Here is a 16,155-nt window from a genome sequence, read left to right as displayed (position 1 = left end):
AGGTAAAAATATGTCTATATATAAACTGACAGGTAAAAGTTAACTCCAGGTGGGCGGGCAGCAGGTGAGAACAAAAATCTATTTTTTATTTTTCAGAATGAACCAAAGTAAAAAGATGTGCAGTAATACTGTGACAGTGACACCAGTGTAACCTTTGACCCCGTGGTCACATTGGTCACCGACGTGGAGGACTCCAGCCATGAAACTTTGCAGCCCGAGGGTGAGGTGGCAGCCTACATGGAGTTCAAGACACCCAAGAAGGATCCTTTTTTTTTTGACAGCCCTACTAGAGATGATACACCGACTCATCGTGGTCACTTCCTGTGAACCACCAGCTTCTTACAACGTTACAGAACAGAGCTTTGACAGTAGTTGTTTGTTTCAACTCGTCTCGTCGTGAATCTTTGGTCTGAACTGGACTTAACCCTCCGAGCAGAGGACGAGATCAGCCGCCATATAACAGGGATGCTAAATAATTGTTACTGACATGTGATGTCATTGATATTGTTTATGAAGAGCTGCTGACACGTATGTTATATGTCAAACTAGAGGCCGATGCTGTTGTGGTACGTGTCATGTCTATCACGCCTTTTTTGATTCTGTGATGTCACAGCTGTCTAAAATCACACACTGGAGCCACGTGATGCCGCCGTCATTTGGTTCGTAGCGGCTCTACAGCGCCATCTCTGTGTAAAACGAGCTGTTACTGCCAAAGCAGCCAGGTCCCAAACTGAGTCTGTAAAAATACTGTCATCATTTGTACTGTTCTACAATTATTCCTTTAATATTTCATATGTCAGAGATGAAAACAAAAATTTTAGACTTTTAAAAACCAAAATAACATCTACAAACTGAAAGAGACTCATTTTACAAAGACGTCTGTGATGAGAAGGAACTTCACATTATTAACGCCACAGTCACAGTTATAATACTGTGACACAAAACACCACAGTCCTGCTCAAAATCCTCTTTTAAACAGATCAGACATGTATCTGCAGTCAGATCCATGCAGCGGAGTAAAGGGCACTAACGCAGGATTTATAGTTGTGTGGTAGACCCTATGCACATCACCTACACAGGGTGTGTGCTGAGCCCACTACTCCACACCCTCTACACCTCTGACTGTAGACCTGCCCACACCAGTAACACCATAGTGAAGTTTGCTGACGACACGGTGGTGGTGGGGCTGATCTCAGGTGGAGATGAGTCTGCCTACAGGGACGAGGTCCTGAAATTGTCTGTGTGGTGCTCGGCAAACAACCTGGCTCTGAACACCATAAAGACACAGGAGATCATCCTGGACTTCAGGAAGCGCAGGGCAGATCCGTCCCCCCTCTACATCTATGGCAACTGCGTGGAGAGGGTCCACACCTTCACTTTTCTGGGCACCACGATCTCTGCCGACCTCCCCTGGACTGCAAACACCACGGCTGTCATCAAGAAGGCACAGCAGCATCTGCACAGAGTGCTCAGGTAGAACAACGTCACTGAGAAGTTGCTGGTGGTGACCTCCTGTCGCTCCACCATTGAGAGCATTTTAACATACTGCATCTCAGTATGGTCCACGCACTGCACTGAGACAGACCGGAGGAGGCTCCAGAGAGTGGTCAAGATCGGCTGCCCCCGTCGGTGTCATCCTGATGATTCTGTAGAAGAAGACTATGCGCCATTTTTGATTTGTTCCATTTCCTGTTTTTACAGTAAACATGTGCAAACAGTCTGTCAGAGTCCTGATTGGTCCACACAGTCTGCCGTACACTTCTCAGAGTCGAGAACACATGACCTCATTAATGAAGAGCTCATGTGACCCGACAGCAGCACAGATATCAGGTTAAAAGTTTTCTGCAGAGTAACTCCAGCAGCAGCTCAGTGTTTCTGTCAGGGGTCAGAGCTCTGACGCTTCATTCATCAGCACAGCCATGGTTATTATCAACTTTTTAATATTGTGCTGTTCCTCTGAAACAACATGTTACATCTGTGCTGTATGGAGAGTGTAGGTGATCTGAACTGATGAGTCCATTGTGTCTCTGACAGAAAAATGATCAGCAGCTTCGTTAATAATCAAATAATCAGCACAAACTCAGTGCGAGCTGTGAGAAGAGACGTTGTCATGGCGTTAAGTGAAGTGAACCAACTGACACTGACTCTGTTATTTCTGTTATTAGAGCCATGAAATCAAACAAAACAAAACCAACGTCTCACCGAAGAGAAAAACTCTGGTGAAGTCAGTACACGTACACACGACATGTTCATATACGTGTCACATGTAGGGAAGAACACAGGAACACCGAGCTGGACAAACGTCTTCCACGCTAAGATAACACTTGAATGTAAAACCGGCTGGTCGGGCTGAAGCTGACGGAACTGTACAGACTGTAAACCAGCTGGAAGAGGAGGACGACCCCTCAGGGCACGAATGAGCCCTGACAGAGCACAAATATTCACATCAGGAACTCAAACGTCTCACAGTCTGCAGCTCCTCACTGCAGCCATTACATTTCACACTACAGCCAACTGTACAGCGACTGTTACAGGTCAATAACAACAGATTATAATAATCAGTGGAAGACAAACACGTCTGTTTCTCCTCATGATGCTGTCGACAGAATCATTAAACAGCTGCAGGACAAACAGGTTGGTCTCATGTTTCCTCCCTTTGCTAACAACTCAATGGATTTGAGACCAGTTCTGTCTTTAACTGACCTGCCACCAGTGTTCCCAGTTAGAAATACACCCATCTACATCTATATTATTCAACATTCACAATTCTATTTCAGCTCCATCAACAACTTTAATCTAAAATAACAACATCTGAGCACCAGTTACTTCCCTGTGCTCTCACCACAGACGATGTCACACCAAACTCAATATGAAAAACAACAATTTTATAGCTCTCTCTTCCTAATTCTCAAAACCACAAACCTTAAGGAGCATGACTATTACACTTTAAACTAATCTACTGAAACAGCTCTTTAATTAAGCTCACATGCAACACATTACGATACGTTATTTCTAATAAAAATTTCAGTTTTATGAGTGTTTGGTGCCAAAACCTCGAATTTCACCGTAATCAGCTTCAGTTAGGGCCTCCAGTCTGAGTTACACCACTTGTTCTTTATAACTGAACTCCATATGAAATACCACTCTTAAAAGTTCTCTTCTTGATTCTCACAAACACAAACCTAAACATAACTATTTCACTTCAAACTTATCTACTGGGACAACTCTTTAATTCGGCTCACATGCAACACATGAAGCTCCGTTACTTTTGTTTAAAAAAAGAGTTTCATAAGTGACTTGCTTTGATGCAAAAACTCGAATTCAGCTTCTATCAGCTTCAGTTTCAGGCCTCTAATTACTCCCGTTTGTTATTTAACAAGTAAAACCAAACTCCATTTGAAATACCACCACTTTGAAGTTCTCGTCTTAATTCTCAAAAACACAAATCTGCAGAACATGACTATTATACTTTAACTAATCTACTGGGACACCTCCTACATTCGGCACACATGCAACACATGAAGTCAGCTTTGTAAATAAACACTTCAGTGCAAGTTTCTTATTTCTTGCTAAAAACTTGAATTTAACTGTAATCGGCTCAAATCAAGGCCTTCAGTCTGAGTTTTCCAAACATCTGACCACCAGATACTTCCGTTCGTTCTTAACACCTGAAGTGCATCTGAAACACCGTATTTTTTATGTTTTCATCCAAATCCTCGAAACCACTGATTTATTAAAATAAGACTTTACATCTCAATCGAATCACAGAGGATCAAATTTTAATTCGGCGTACATGCAACACATGAAGCAACATTAATATTAACAAAATCTGAACTTGTATAAAACAGGGACTGTCCGGCAAAACACCACAGTGGGCGTGAGAACATGGTAGAGCTGTGCTCAAGTTCTGCACGTTGCTCAGTGATTCTTCCCAAAACTTATTCACCAACAGGACCTCGGACACACGGACAGGTGTGAGATACGTGTGCTCTCGCAGGTGAACGATGCCACGTTTAAATGTCAGGCTGTGTTCCTGGAGTTAGGTGAGCAGTTGTGCCCGCAGAGAATGGCCCGTTCCCAGGCTAACAGCTAACAGGCTAGCTTCCTGCTACGACCACAAACACAACTTTAGCGACAGTTAAGCGAACGACGAGGCCAGCAGCAGCTCTCCGGAGAAACATTATCGGCCGACATGTTTCTGTTGCTGCTCTAAGGCGCCACTAAAACACACACAAACTGCATTTCATCAGAGTGAACACGTAAAACGATGGAATAACTCACCCGTCCATTGCACAACACGGAACTACGGAGCAACAGGTTCCATACCCCAACCACCGCTGTTATAAACTGACAAAATGGCGTCCGGCTGGAGGAGACCTCTGATTGGTCGGCTGGAGAACATTGTGGGCGTTCCAGGACGGATACGGCCGCTGATTGGCTGGGTGGACAGAGAGCGCAACAACAAAGACCTGAAATTCCTGCGATCAAAGATTGTGTATGAGGAAGATGTCTCTACGGAGGCTCACCTGTGTCAATATTATTTATGTAACCGAGACAACGTGTACCTTAATGTGTTCATGTGTACCTTAATGTGTTCATGTGTGCTTAATGTGTTCATGTGTACCTTAATGTGTTCATGTGTACCTTAATGTGTTCATGTGTGCTTAATGTGTTCATGTGTACCTTAATGTGTTCATGTGTACTATAATGTGTTCATGTGTACTATAATGTGTTCATTTGTACCTTAATGTGTTCATTTGTACCTTAATGTGTTCATGTGTAACTTATTGTGTTCATGTGTACTATAATGTGTTCATGTGTACCTTAATGTGTTCATGTGTAACTTAATGTGTTCATTTGTACCTTAATGTGTTCATGTGTGCTTAATGTGTTCATGTGTACCTTAATGTGTTCAAGTGTACTATAATGTGTTCATGTGTACTATAATGTGTTCATGTGTACCTTAATGTGTTCATGTGTACCTGATTGTGTTCATGTGTACTATAATGTGTTCATGTGTACCTTATTGTGTTCATGTGTACTATAATGTGTTCATGTGTACCTTAATGTGTTCATGTGTAACTTATTGTGTTCATGTGTACCTTAATGTGTTCATGTGTACCTTATTGTGTTCATGTGTACCTTAATGTGTTCATGTGTACCTTATTGTGTTCATGTGTACCTTAATGTGTTCGTGTGTACCTTATTGTGTTCATGTGTACCTTATTGTGTTCATGTGTTCCTTAATGTGTTCATGTGTACCTTAATGTGTTTGTGTGTACCTTAATGTGTTCATGTGTACCTTAATGTGTTCGTGTGTACCTTATTGTGTTCATGTGTACCTTAATGTGTTCATTTGTACCTTAATGTGTTCATGTGTGCTTAATGTGTTCATGTGTACCTTAATGTGTTCAAGTGTACTATAATGTGTTCATGTGTACTATAATGTGTTCATGTGTACCTTAATGTGTTCATGTGTACCTGATTGTGTTCATGTGTACTATAATGTGTTCATGTGTACCTTATTGTGTTCATGTGTACCTTATTGTGTTCATGTGTACTATAATGTGTTCATGTGTACCTTAATGTGTTCATGTGTAACTTATTGTGTTCATGTGTACCTTAATGTGTTCATGTGTACCTTATTGTGTTCATGTGTACCTTAATGTGTTCATGTGTACCTTAATGTGTTCATGTGTACCTTATTGTGTTCATGTGTACCTTAATGTGTTCATGTGTACCTTATTGTGTTCATGTGTACCTTAATGTGTTCATGTGTACCTTATTGTGTTCATGTGTACCTTATTGTGTTCATGTGTTCCTTAATGTGTTCATGTGTACCTTAATGTGTTCATGTGTACCTTAATGTGTTCATGTGTACCTTAATGTGTTCGTGTGTACCTTATTGTGTTCATGTGTACCTTAATGTGTTCATGTGTACCTTAATGTGTTCATGTGTACCTTATTGTGTTCATGTGTACCTTAATGTGTTCATGTGTACCTTAATGTGTTCATGTGTACCTTAATGTGTACCTTAATGTGTTCATGTGTACCTTAATGTGTTCATGTGTACCTTAATGTGTACCTTAATGTGTTCATGTGTACCTTAATGTGTTCGTGTGTACCTTAATGTGTTCATGTGTACCTTAATGTGTTCATGTGTACCTTAATGTGTTCGTGTGTACCTTAATGTGTTCGTGTGTACCTTAATGTGTTCGTGTGTACCTTAATGTGTTCGTGTGTTCCTTAATGTGTTCATGTGTACCTTAATGTGTTCGTGTGTACCTTAATGTGTTCGTGTGTACCTTAATGTGTTCGTGTGTTCCTTAATGTGTTCATGTGTACCTTAATGTGTTCGTGTGTTCCTTAATGTGTTCATGTGTACCTTAATGTGTTCGTGTGTACCTTAATGTGTTCGTGTGTACCTTAATGTGTTCATGTGTACCTTAATGTGTTCGTGTGTACCTTAATGTGTTCATGTGTACCTTAATGTGTTCATGTGTACCTTGATGTGTTCATGTGTACCTTAATGTGTTCATGTGTACCTTAATGTGTTCATGTGTACCTTAATGTGTTCGTGTGTACCTTAATGTGTTCGTGTGTACCTTAATATGTTCGTGTGTACCTTAATGTGTTCATGTGTAATCTGGAAATTTTAAACTTTCTCTAAGAAAGCAAAATACCTTATAAAACGGACCTGCACACACACACACACACACACACACACACAAATTCCAAACATTAAAATAACAGGCAAACAAAGAAAACTTACCGAGTGCTCACAGGTGAGAGGTAGTGGACTCCAGGTGAGTTCCAGGTGCTCTTTAAGTTGAAAATAGTCAATTGTAGAAAAAAAGCACAAAGCTTGCTTCAGGCACACCGACAGAGCGTGACGCCCTGACGAAGACCCTGCGTGGTCGAAACCGGTCGGCATTTCCTAGTTATTTTATATTGACATGTCCTAATCAATAAAGGCATTTTATAATATCCTTGGCTCTGTCGGTGTGCCTGAAGCAAGCTTTGTGCTTTTTTTCTACAATTAAAATAACAGGACTCAGCTGTCGACAAACACATTTATTTATTTTTTAAAGAATGAATTTTTTTAATAAAGACTAGTGTGTATGAAATGCAAATCTGTGAGCCCACACTTTACACACAAATTAAAACTGGATTCACAAATATCTCTTCCAAAGATGTAAATGTTAGAAAAATATTTACAAATGCTTTTAAGTTATTTGTAAATTAATCAAACATATTAACCTTTTTTATTTGTGATTTTAGTTTATTTGCAGACCTCTGTTTTAAATTTGCAAAATAGTTTCTGATATCTGTAAATACACAAACAAATACATCTAATTGATTTATAAATAAATGAAAAGCATTTGTGAATATTTTCGTAACGATTACAGATATTTGTGAATCCAGTTTTTATTTCTGAATATCAATCAATTATACAATAAAATACTTTGTTTATAAATTTGTTTCATCTTTAAATGATTTAAAGCCAAAAAACATTTTTTATCCATTTTTCAATTTTAAACCTAAAAATATTGTTTAAATGTTGAGTTTCTTTCAAGTTGTTTCCGGAGTCACAAAAATAAAAAAGAACCAGAAAAAATTTGTTTGTTTGTTTATTTGTTTGTTTGTTTTTAAATACTTGATCACTTTAGTTCAGTTCTGTTGTACACTCTGTGGCCCCTGTACGCTCTGTGGCCCCTGTACGCTCTGTGGCCCCTGTACGCTCTGTGGCCCCTGTATGCTCTGTGGCCCCTGTACGCTCTGTGGCCCCTGTATGCTCTGTGGCCCCTGTATGCTCTGTGGCCCCTGTACGCTCTGTGGCCCCTGTACGCTCTGTGGCCCCTGTATGCTCTGTGGCCCCTGTACGCTCTGTGGCCCCTGTATGCTCTGTGGCCCCTGTACGCTCTGTGGCCCCTGTATGCTCTGTGGCCCCTGTACGCTCTGTGGCCCCTGTATGCTCTGTGGCCCCTGTATGCTCTGTGGCCCCTGTACGCTCTGTGGCCCCTGTATGCTCTGTGGCCCCTGTATGCTCTGTGGCCCCTGTACGCTCTGTGGCCCCTGTACGCTCTGTGGCCCCTGTATGCTCTGTGGCCCCTGTACGCTCTGTGGCCCCTGTATGCTCTGTGGCCCCTGTACGCTCTGTGGCCCCTGTATGCTCTGTGGCCCCTGTACGCTCTGTGGCCCCTGTATGCTCTGTGGCCCCTGTATGCTCTGTGGCCCCTGTACGCTCTGTGGCTCCTGTATGCTCTGTGGCCCCTGTACGCTCTGTGGCCCCTGTGCGCTCTGTGGCCCCTGTATGCTCTGCAGTCAGTAACTTTCAGATGAGTTCTGATGAGCTGTTTGGGCTCAGAGGAAACATCAGCTGATCTGTTCCACATGCAGGACGATGAGTTTGATTATTAGGACTCGTCTGTCCCCTGAGGCTGCAGCAGAGACGAGTCCCACTGTGTCCTGAGGCTGCAGCAGAGACGAGTCCCACTGTGTCCTGAGGCTGCAGCAGAGACGAGTCCCACTGTGTCATGAGGCTGCAGCAGAGACGAGTCCCACTGTGTCCTGAGGCTGCAGCAGAGACGAGTCCCACTGTGTTCTGAGGCTGCAGCAGAGACGAGTCCCACTGTGTCCCGAGGCTGCAGCAGAGACGAGTCCCACTGTGGCCCGAAGCTGCAGCAGAGACGAGTCCCACTGTGTCCTGAGGCTGCAGCAGAGACGAGTCCCACTGTGGCCCGAAGCTGCAGCAGAGACGAGTCCCACTGTGTCCCGAGGCTGCAGCCAAGACGAGTCCCACTGTGTCCCGAGGCTGCAGCACAGATGAGTCCCACTGTGTCCCGAAGCTGCAGCAGAGACGAGTCCCACTGTGTCCCGAAGCTGCAGCAGAGATGAGTCCCACTGTGTCCCCAGGCTGCAGCAGAGACGAGTCCCACTGTGTCATGAGGCTGCAGCAGAGACGAGTCCCACTGTGTCCCGAGGCTGCAGCAGAGACGAGTCCCACTGTGTCCCGAGGCTGCAGCAGAGACGAGTCCCACTGTGTCCTGAAGCTGCAGCAGAGACGAGTCCCACTGTGTCCCGAGGCTGCAGCAGAGACGAGTCCCACTGTGTTCTGAGGCTAAGCAGAGACGAGTCCCACTGTGTCCCGAAGCTGCAGCAGAGACGAGTCCCACTGTGTCCCGAAGCTGCAGCAGAGACGAGTCCCACTGTGTCCCGAAGCTGCAGCAGAGACGAGTCCCACTGTGTCCCGAGGCTGCAGCAGAGACGAGTCCCACTGTGTCCCGAAGCTGCAGCAGAGACGAGTCCCACTGTGTCCCGAAGCTGCAGCAGAGATGAGTCCCACTGTGTCCAGAGGCTGCAGCAGAGACGAGTCCCACTGTGTCCCGAAGCTGCAGCAGAGACGAGTCCCACTGTGTCCCGAGGCTGCAGCAGAGACGAGTCCCACTGTGTCCCGAGGCTGCAGCAGAGACGAGTCCCACTGTGTCCCGAAGCTGCAGCAGAGACGAGTCCCACTGTGTCATGAGGCTGCAGCAGAGACGAGTCCCACTGTGTCCTGAAGCTGCAGCAGAGACGAGTCCCACTGTGTCCTGAGGCTGCAGCAGAGACGAGTCCCACTGTGTCCCGAGGCTGCAGCAGAGACGAGTCCCACTGTGTCCCGAGGCTGCAGCAGAGACGAGTCCCACTGTGTCCAGAGGCTGCAGCAGAGACAAGTCCCACTGTGTCCCGAGGCTGCAGCAGAGACGAGTCCCACTGTGTCCTGAGGCTAAGCAGAGACGAGTCCCACTGTGTCCCGAAGCTGCAGCAGAGACGAGTCCCACTGTGTCCTGAAGCTGCAGCAGAGACGAGTCCCACTGTGTCCCGAAGCTGCAGCAGAGATGAGTCCCACTGTGTCCTGAGGCTGCAGCAGAGACGAGTCCCACTGTGTCCCGAGGCTGCAGCAGAGACGAGTCCCACTGTGTCCCGAGGCTGCAGCAGAGACGAGTCCCACTGTGTCCTGAGGCTAAGCAGAGACGAGTCCCACTGTGTCCTTTCATCTCTGGACTTCAGCATTCAGAGGAAAAAGAGACATTTGTCTCCTGTGAACTTTAAACCACATCAGTCAGCCGTCCGTCCACTCTGTCCTGTGACTGCAGCTGCTCACAGGCTGTCAGCACGTCGGCTCGTCTCCGTCAGACCTCTGCTGCTGGACTCAACCTGGGACTGTTCATGCACAGGGGACGCTGTGCAGGGGACACTGTGCATGGGACAGTGTGGACAGTGGGGACAGTATGGAGGGGACAGGGTGGACAGAGTGGAGGGGACAGTGAGGACAGTGGACAGTGAGGACAGTAGACAGTGTGTGAGCAGCAGGCAGGTCTCAGCCCATCTGTCTGGACTCAGTGTCCAATAACAGGCTGATAAATAATTTGTCCACTCGCTGCTCTTCAGGAGACGACTGTGTGTTGGAACAAGAGACGGCTGCTTACACATAAATAATTCACACACACACACACACACACACACACACTCGCTGTGATCATTAACATACATCAACTCATCTGAAGAGTTAAAGTTCTGGGTCGTGTTCACAAAGCTTCCTCGAGTTGCTCCGAGCGATGAAATTCTAAGAAACTTCTAAGAATTGTGCCTTTTTTTTAGAGTTTCCCCTTAAAGTTAAGACTTAAAGTTAAGACTTTAAGTTAAGATTTAAAGTTAGGACTTAGAGTTTCGCCTGAAAGTTAAGACTTGAAGTTAAGACTTAGAGTTTCCCCTTACAGTTAAGATTTAAAGTTAAGACTTAGAGTTTTCCCTTAAAGTTAAGATTTAAAGTTAGGACTTAGAGTTAAGACTTAGAGTTTCCCCTTACAGTTAAGACTTAGAGTTTTCCCTTAAAGTTAAGACTTGAAGTTAGGACTTAAAGTTAAGACTTAGAGTTTCCCCTTACAGTTAAGACTTAAAGTTAAGACTTAGAGTTTTCCCTTAAAGTTAAGACTTGAAGTTAGGACTTAGAGTTAAGACTTAGAGTTTCCCCTTACAGTTAAGACTTAAAGTTAAGACTTAGAGTTTTCCCTTAAAGTTAAGACTTGAAGTTAGGACTTAAAGTTAAGACTTAGAGTTTCCCCTTACAGTTAAGACTTAAAGTTAAGACTTAGAGTTTTCCCTTAAAGTTAAGACTTGAAGTTAGGACTTAGAGTTAAGACTTAGAGTTTCCCCTTACAGTTAAGACTTAAAGTTAAGACTTTAAGTTAAGATTTAAAGTTAAGACTTAGAATTTCCCCTTAAAGTTAAGACTTAAAGCCCCTACAAGGAACTTTCATTTTGAGTTGATTTTGGCGACCCTGTGGACAAAAGCAGTAGTGTTTTGCCGGAATGAAGCCTACATTTCCCATGAGCTCTAGCGCGTATTGTCGTAAAGACACTTACCTGGCTCGCGCATGTGTTTGTTTTGGGGATGAATGAAACAACAAGACGGGAAAACTTTGCCCTCGCTCCTATCGGGGATCCCAGCTCACCTCTGCCGCGCCCCAGCTCCACCTCTCTGGCGTAAGCGCCACCGCCGCCGCCGGGGTAAACGCAGCGGTTGGCTGGTAAGGCTGAAGGCCTGTTTGGCGAGCACTTCCACAGCTTCTTGGACTGAGAATGGAGCGGTGCCTCGCCTCTTTATTTCTCGGCACTCGCTGGACCCTGTTGACGCCTGGCTGGTACCTGCCGTCGGCCCGGATGAGGTGTTCCAGCCCTGCAGCCCCTGCTCTCCTCGTCCCCGAGACCTGCAGCCTCTGTGTGTGGCTCCCCGGACAGCTAACGCCGTGGACCCGCCGGCTCCTGCCAGGATTGGGCTGGTAAATGCTAGATCGCTAGCAAACAAAACGTTTATCCTGAAGGATTTCCTGACTTCCTGAGGATTGGATTTTCTCTGTGTGACTGAGACGTGGCTGACTGTTGGTGAGTCCAGTGCTTTCACAGAACTTTTACCCGATGATTGCTGCTATTTTAACTCCCCGCGGACGTCGGGTCGAGGAGGAGGAATAGCGACTATTTATAAGAGTCACTATAAATGTAAGCAGCTAGGTAAGATGACGTGTGCCGTCTGAGTGCCGTAAATCGTTTCGTCCTGGAAGCGACCTGGGGCGGACCCGGAGACAGTTTCCCAAAGGTATGGATATACACTATATAGAAATAGCTTATCTTCACACAGATGGTCTCATTTGCTGTTGTAGGTCACGCACAGACATCAGCAGAAACCAGAGACTTTTGCATATCCAGTTAAAAGTTCCTTGTAGCGGCTTTAAAGTTAGGACTTTAACTTAAGATTTAATGTTAGGGCTTAGAGTTAAGACTTAGAGTTTCCCCTTAAAGTTAAGACTTTAAGTTAAGATTTAAAGTTACAGTTTTTCTCGATTGCTTAGACACATTTCTCGAAACTAAGCTCCATTCCTCAAAAACCTAAACACAAATCCAAAACTGCACACTAAACTTCCCAAACGTCAAACTTCCAGGTCAAAACCAAACGTTGCCTTCACACATCACACAGTAGTCCAGAAAAACACACACATTACAACATAGTCTTAGACACTGCGGAGATCAATTCATAACACTGCCACAAAAACCTAAAATAAATAATGTTGCTTCTGGTTCTCCCCCACAAAAATATAAATACAGAAAATGGCAAAATAAAATGGCAAATACAGAAAATATTTCACTCTTGTACAGCATCGCGTCTCTGGTCTGGGTCAGGCCAGAGAACCTCATCCTCATCACATGCTCCACCAGGTGGTCGTCTCTCAGTTCTGCAAGAACAGAAGTAGGATGGGATACTGTAACTGTAAACCATCCTTTTACTGTAACAAAATGGGAGCCTACAGTAATTCCACATTACATACTGTAACTGAGATGCATACAGAATGATATAGCAAACAGCTACAATAAATATTGTGACGAGCGGCAGGTTCAAGTTCATCAACACCGGATTTCTTATAACTCACAGCTCCTTTTTATTGGTCGTTCCTGAACATCAACAGAGCATGGCATCCTGCAACTGACGTGAAGCCGTCTTAACACATACCCCGAGACTCGAGGGAACAAAACTCTTCTGCATGAGACTCACACACTGGCAGATTGAACACTGAAAAGAACATGCACTATCAGAGCGCACGAAACACATAACAACACACACTTCTCCTGAACACAGTGCATTCTGGGTAGTGCCCTTAAGGGACCATTCATCATTTTACAGTTCATTTATCACAGTCACAGCCCCAGTCGCTACAATATATACACGCTGTACAGTAGTGTAAGAGCTCAGGGTACAGCAATCTAAAGTAGAGTACAGTAGTGTAAGAGCTCAGGGTACAGCAATCTAAAGTAGAGTACAGTAGAGAGCAGGATGTACATAAAACACTTACTTGTTTTCCTGCCTGAAGGTCCGTATGATGAGGCAGCAGTGAAGCGGCTAAGGTTTGGCTGCACTCGTTGCCCAGCCTCCCTCATTGTCAGGCCATGCACAAGGACATGGTCGACAAGAGTGGCACGAATTTCATCACTCACTACTTGTCTCCTCGGCCTCGGCCTCCCTCTTCCTCCTCTTCCTCTTCCTCCTCTTCTTTGACCTCTTCCTCTTTCTTGCCGTCCAGGATCCATTGTTCTAAAAAGTGAACTGACCCAGGACCCTTTTAGACGTGTACTGGACGTTCTGATTGGTGTGTGAACAATTTTGTCTCCTAGTGTTTTCATTCAGGTAATTGTGTGCTAACTGGGTTCAGCCTTTGCTGACTGAGTGAACAATATCGAATGCTTGTGCTTTCTGAATGAACACAAGGTGCAGGCAATGATAATTAAGGGGATTTGAATGTACAGTTTTGCACTAAAGGTTAAACTAATTTGAAGTTTCCCCTTAAAGTTAAGACTTAAAGTTAGGACTTTAAGTTAAGATTTAAAGTTAGGACTTTAAGTTAAGACTTAAAGTTAGGACTTTAAGTTAAGATTTAAAGTTAAGACTTAGAGTTAAGACTTAAAGTTAGGACTTTAAGTTAAAACTTAAAGTTAGGACTTTAAGTTAAGATTTAAAGTTAAGACTTAGAGTTAAGACTTAAATTTAGGACTTTAAGTTAAGATTTAAAGTTAGGACTTTAAGTTAAGTTAAGACTTAGAGTTTCCCCTTAAAGTTAAGAGTTAAAGTTAAGAGTTAAAGTTAAGGCTTAAAGTTAAGGGGTGGTCCTGGTAAAGATAAAAGTCGTCCACAGAGCGTGTCAGACCTGATAAGAGGAGACAAAGTGTTGGGAGCAGGAGGAGGAGTTTAAGAGTTTCTGAATCAGAGGAGAAAATGGTGGAAACACAAAGAGGTCAGAGAAATATTCTCCAAACACTGGACGACAGAGGAAATGAGACGCTGCAGATCAGATGATGTCATCAGGGATACACACACATTTCCCAGCTGACTCTGTAACGTCAGAAACAAAATGATGACATCATCACTGAGGTATGTGAGGTCAGAGCAGCAGTGATGAGTTGAGTCTGTCTCAACCTTCATCAGCAGTGATCACACTAACACTGACACTGTCACAGTCTGCAGTTCATCTCATGTCCACTGGGTGTCCTCACACCTTACAGGCTCACAGAGGGGCGTGTCTCTGACAACCAATCACATCACACCTAACAACAGGGTCGACCACACCTCCTCACTGAGGTCACAGTTTCTGTCCCTTCATGACTCACAGAACTTTCCTGAATCACTCCTGACCTCTGACCTCTGACCTCTGACTGCTGGCTAAAGGGTTTTAGGCTGAGTTAAGGAGCTCTGTGAGACACTTCTCAGGCTCTTTGTGTAAACGGCTCCTGACGTTACAAAAACCTTCTGATAAAATCACAGAGCAGTGATGACGATGAATTTTTCTCTGCAGCTGAACCATTTAGTCCCAGAAACAGTCAGCGTAGAGTGAAGCTGCTCTGAGGTCGAGACAGAAATGAACTTTCTCTCAGATTTGTGACGTGTGACTGATGAACGATGATGTCATCACAGCAGACAGTTTACTTTAAGCCCTGTTGTTTATAAATTTATAACAGTTTAATTTTACTGGTTGTTTATTTTCAGTCTGCCTTATGATTTTGTCTCATGAGTTTATTCATTGGTTCATTAGTGAATCACATGTTCATCAGTCTAATGTGATTTGTTTGTTGCTGATGTTGAGGTTAGCTGTCGTCATGACGACACTCAAACAGCTCACTGTCCCCAAACTGTCAGACTCTGTAACCTGAGCTGACACAATCGTGATAACACAGCTGGTTTCTGCAGCTCAGACTCTGCAGGATCACCTCAGTCTGATCCCGTCACACAGGCTGTTACTGTCTCTGCGTCACTGTGACTGTGTGAGCACGTCTGAGTGCACAGAGCTCAAACTACAGCTCGTCCAGCTAAACTCCAAACCAGAGCACATTCTCTTCATGGGCTCCCTGTGAACTGATGTTTAGATATGACTGATGACCTGTACGACTCGCTCTGGACTCACACCTGAGGACATGTCACATCTTCTGACTCCGTATGTGTCTCCATGTGACCTGAGGTCCAGGCTGAACACAGAGGAACAACCAGACTGGCTCCTCTTTTGTCCCTCTGAACAACACACTTTATATATGTGCATTCAACTCAACTTTATTCATACAAACACGCAGCCCAGAGTGCTTCACATGGCGACACACAGACACAGTTTAAAAGAGAACACAAACAAATATACATAAAGCTTTGAGCAACTACACAATGACAACAAATTAAAAAACAGCAAACAGAACAATCTAATAACAAACATGATCAAAGGTCCTTTAAATAAAGAGAAAGGAGGGATTCACAGAGTTTTGGGCCCGACTGACGTTTATCTGTGAGTCACTTGTTGAAATGTGTTTGTTTACAGAGGTGTTCTCGTTGTCACGTGGAGCTCCTTCTGTCCACTCTGTCTGTCACTTTTCATTGTGGTAAAGAACTTTCTAACTTGGTTTTGCAAAGTGCTGAATAAATAAAGTTTATTATTACAATCACAATAATAATATAGATACTTTATGAATCCTGAGGGGCATGAGGACACCAGTAGCTTATTACACAATGTGTACACAAACACAGCAACACATCTGGATAGAGAAAGTTAGTGTAAGAATAAAGACACACAGCAGGACGATGACGACAGA

At 44.2% G+C, this 16,155-nt stretch overlaps 1 protein-coding gene across 3 annotated transcripts in view; it reads right to left on the bottom strand.

Moving 5' to 3' along the window:
* The window catches only part of ptbp1b (polypyrimidine tract binding protein 1b), a 34,696-nt gene extending 30,324 nt beyond the window's left edge, over positions 1-4,372 (bottom strand). The window contains exon 1 of one of the 3 annotated variants that reach the window (XM_033621480.2): positions 4,282-4,372. In XM_033621480.2, coding sequence (XP_033477371.1) covers positions 4,282-4,289 — 8 coding nt within the window. In that variant the 5' untranslated portion in view covers positions 4,290-4,372. The remainder of the gene's footprint in view (positions 1-4,281) is intronic. The other 2 variants (XM_033621482.2, XM_033621481.2) reach the window with 2 other exon arrangements.
* Positions 4,373-16,155: the final 11,783 nt, after the last annotated feature.

The sequence above is a fragment of the Epinephelus lanceolatus genome, chromosome 6, assembly GCF_041903045.1.
Source record: "Epinephelus lanceolatus isolate andai-2023 chromosome 6, ASM4190304v1, whole genome shotgun sequence".
In the NCBI taxonomy this organism is placed as follows: domain Eukaryota; kingdom Metazoa; phylum Chordata; class Actinopteri; order Perciformes; family Serranidae; genus Epinephelus; species Epinephelus lanceolatus.
Note: the sequence above shows the minus strand (reverse complement) of the source record. Positions and strands in the feature narration are given on the sequence as shown.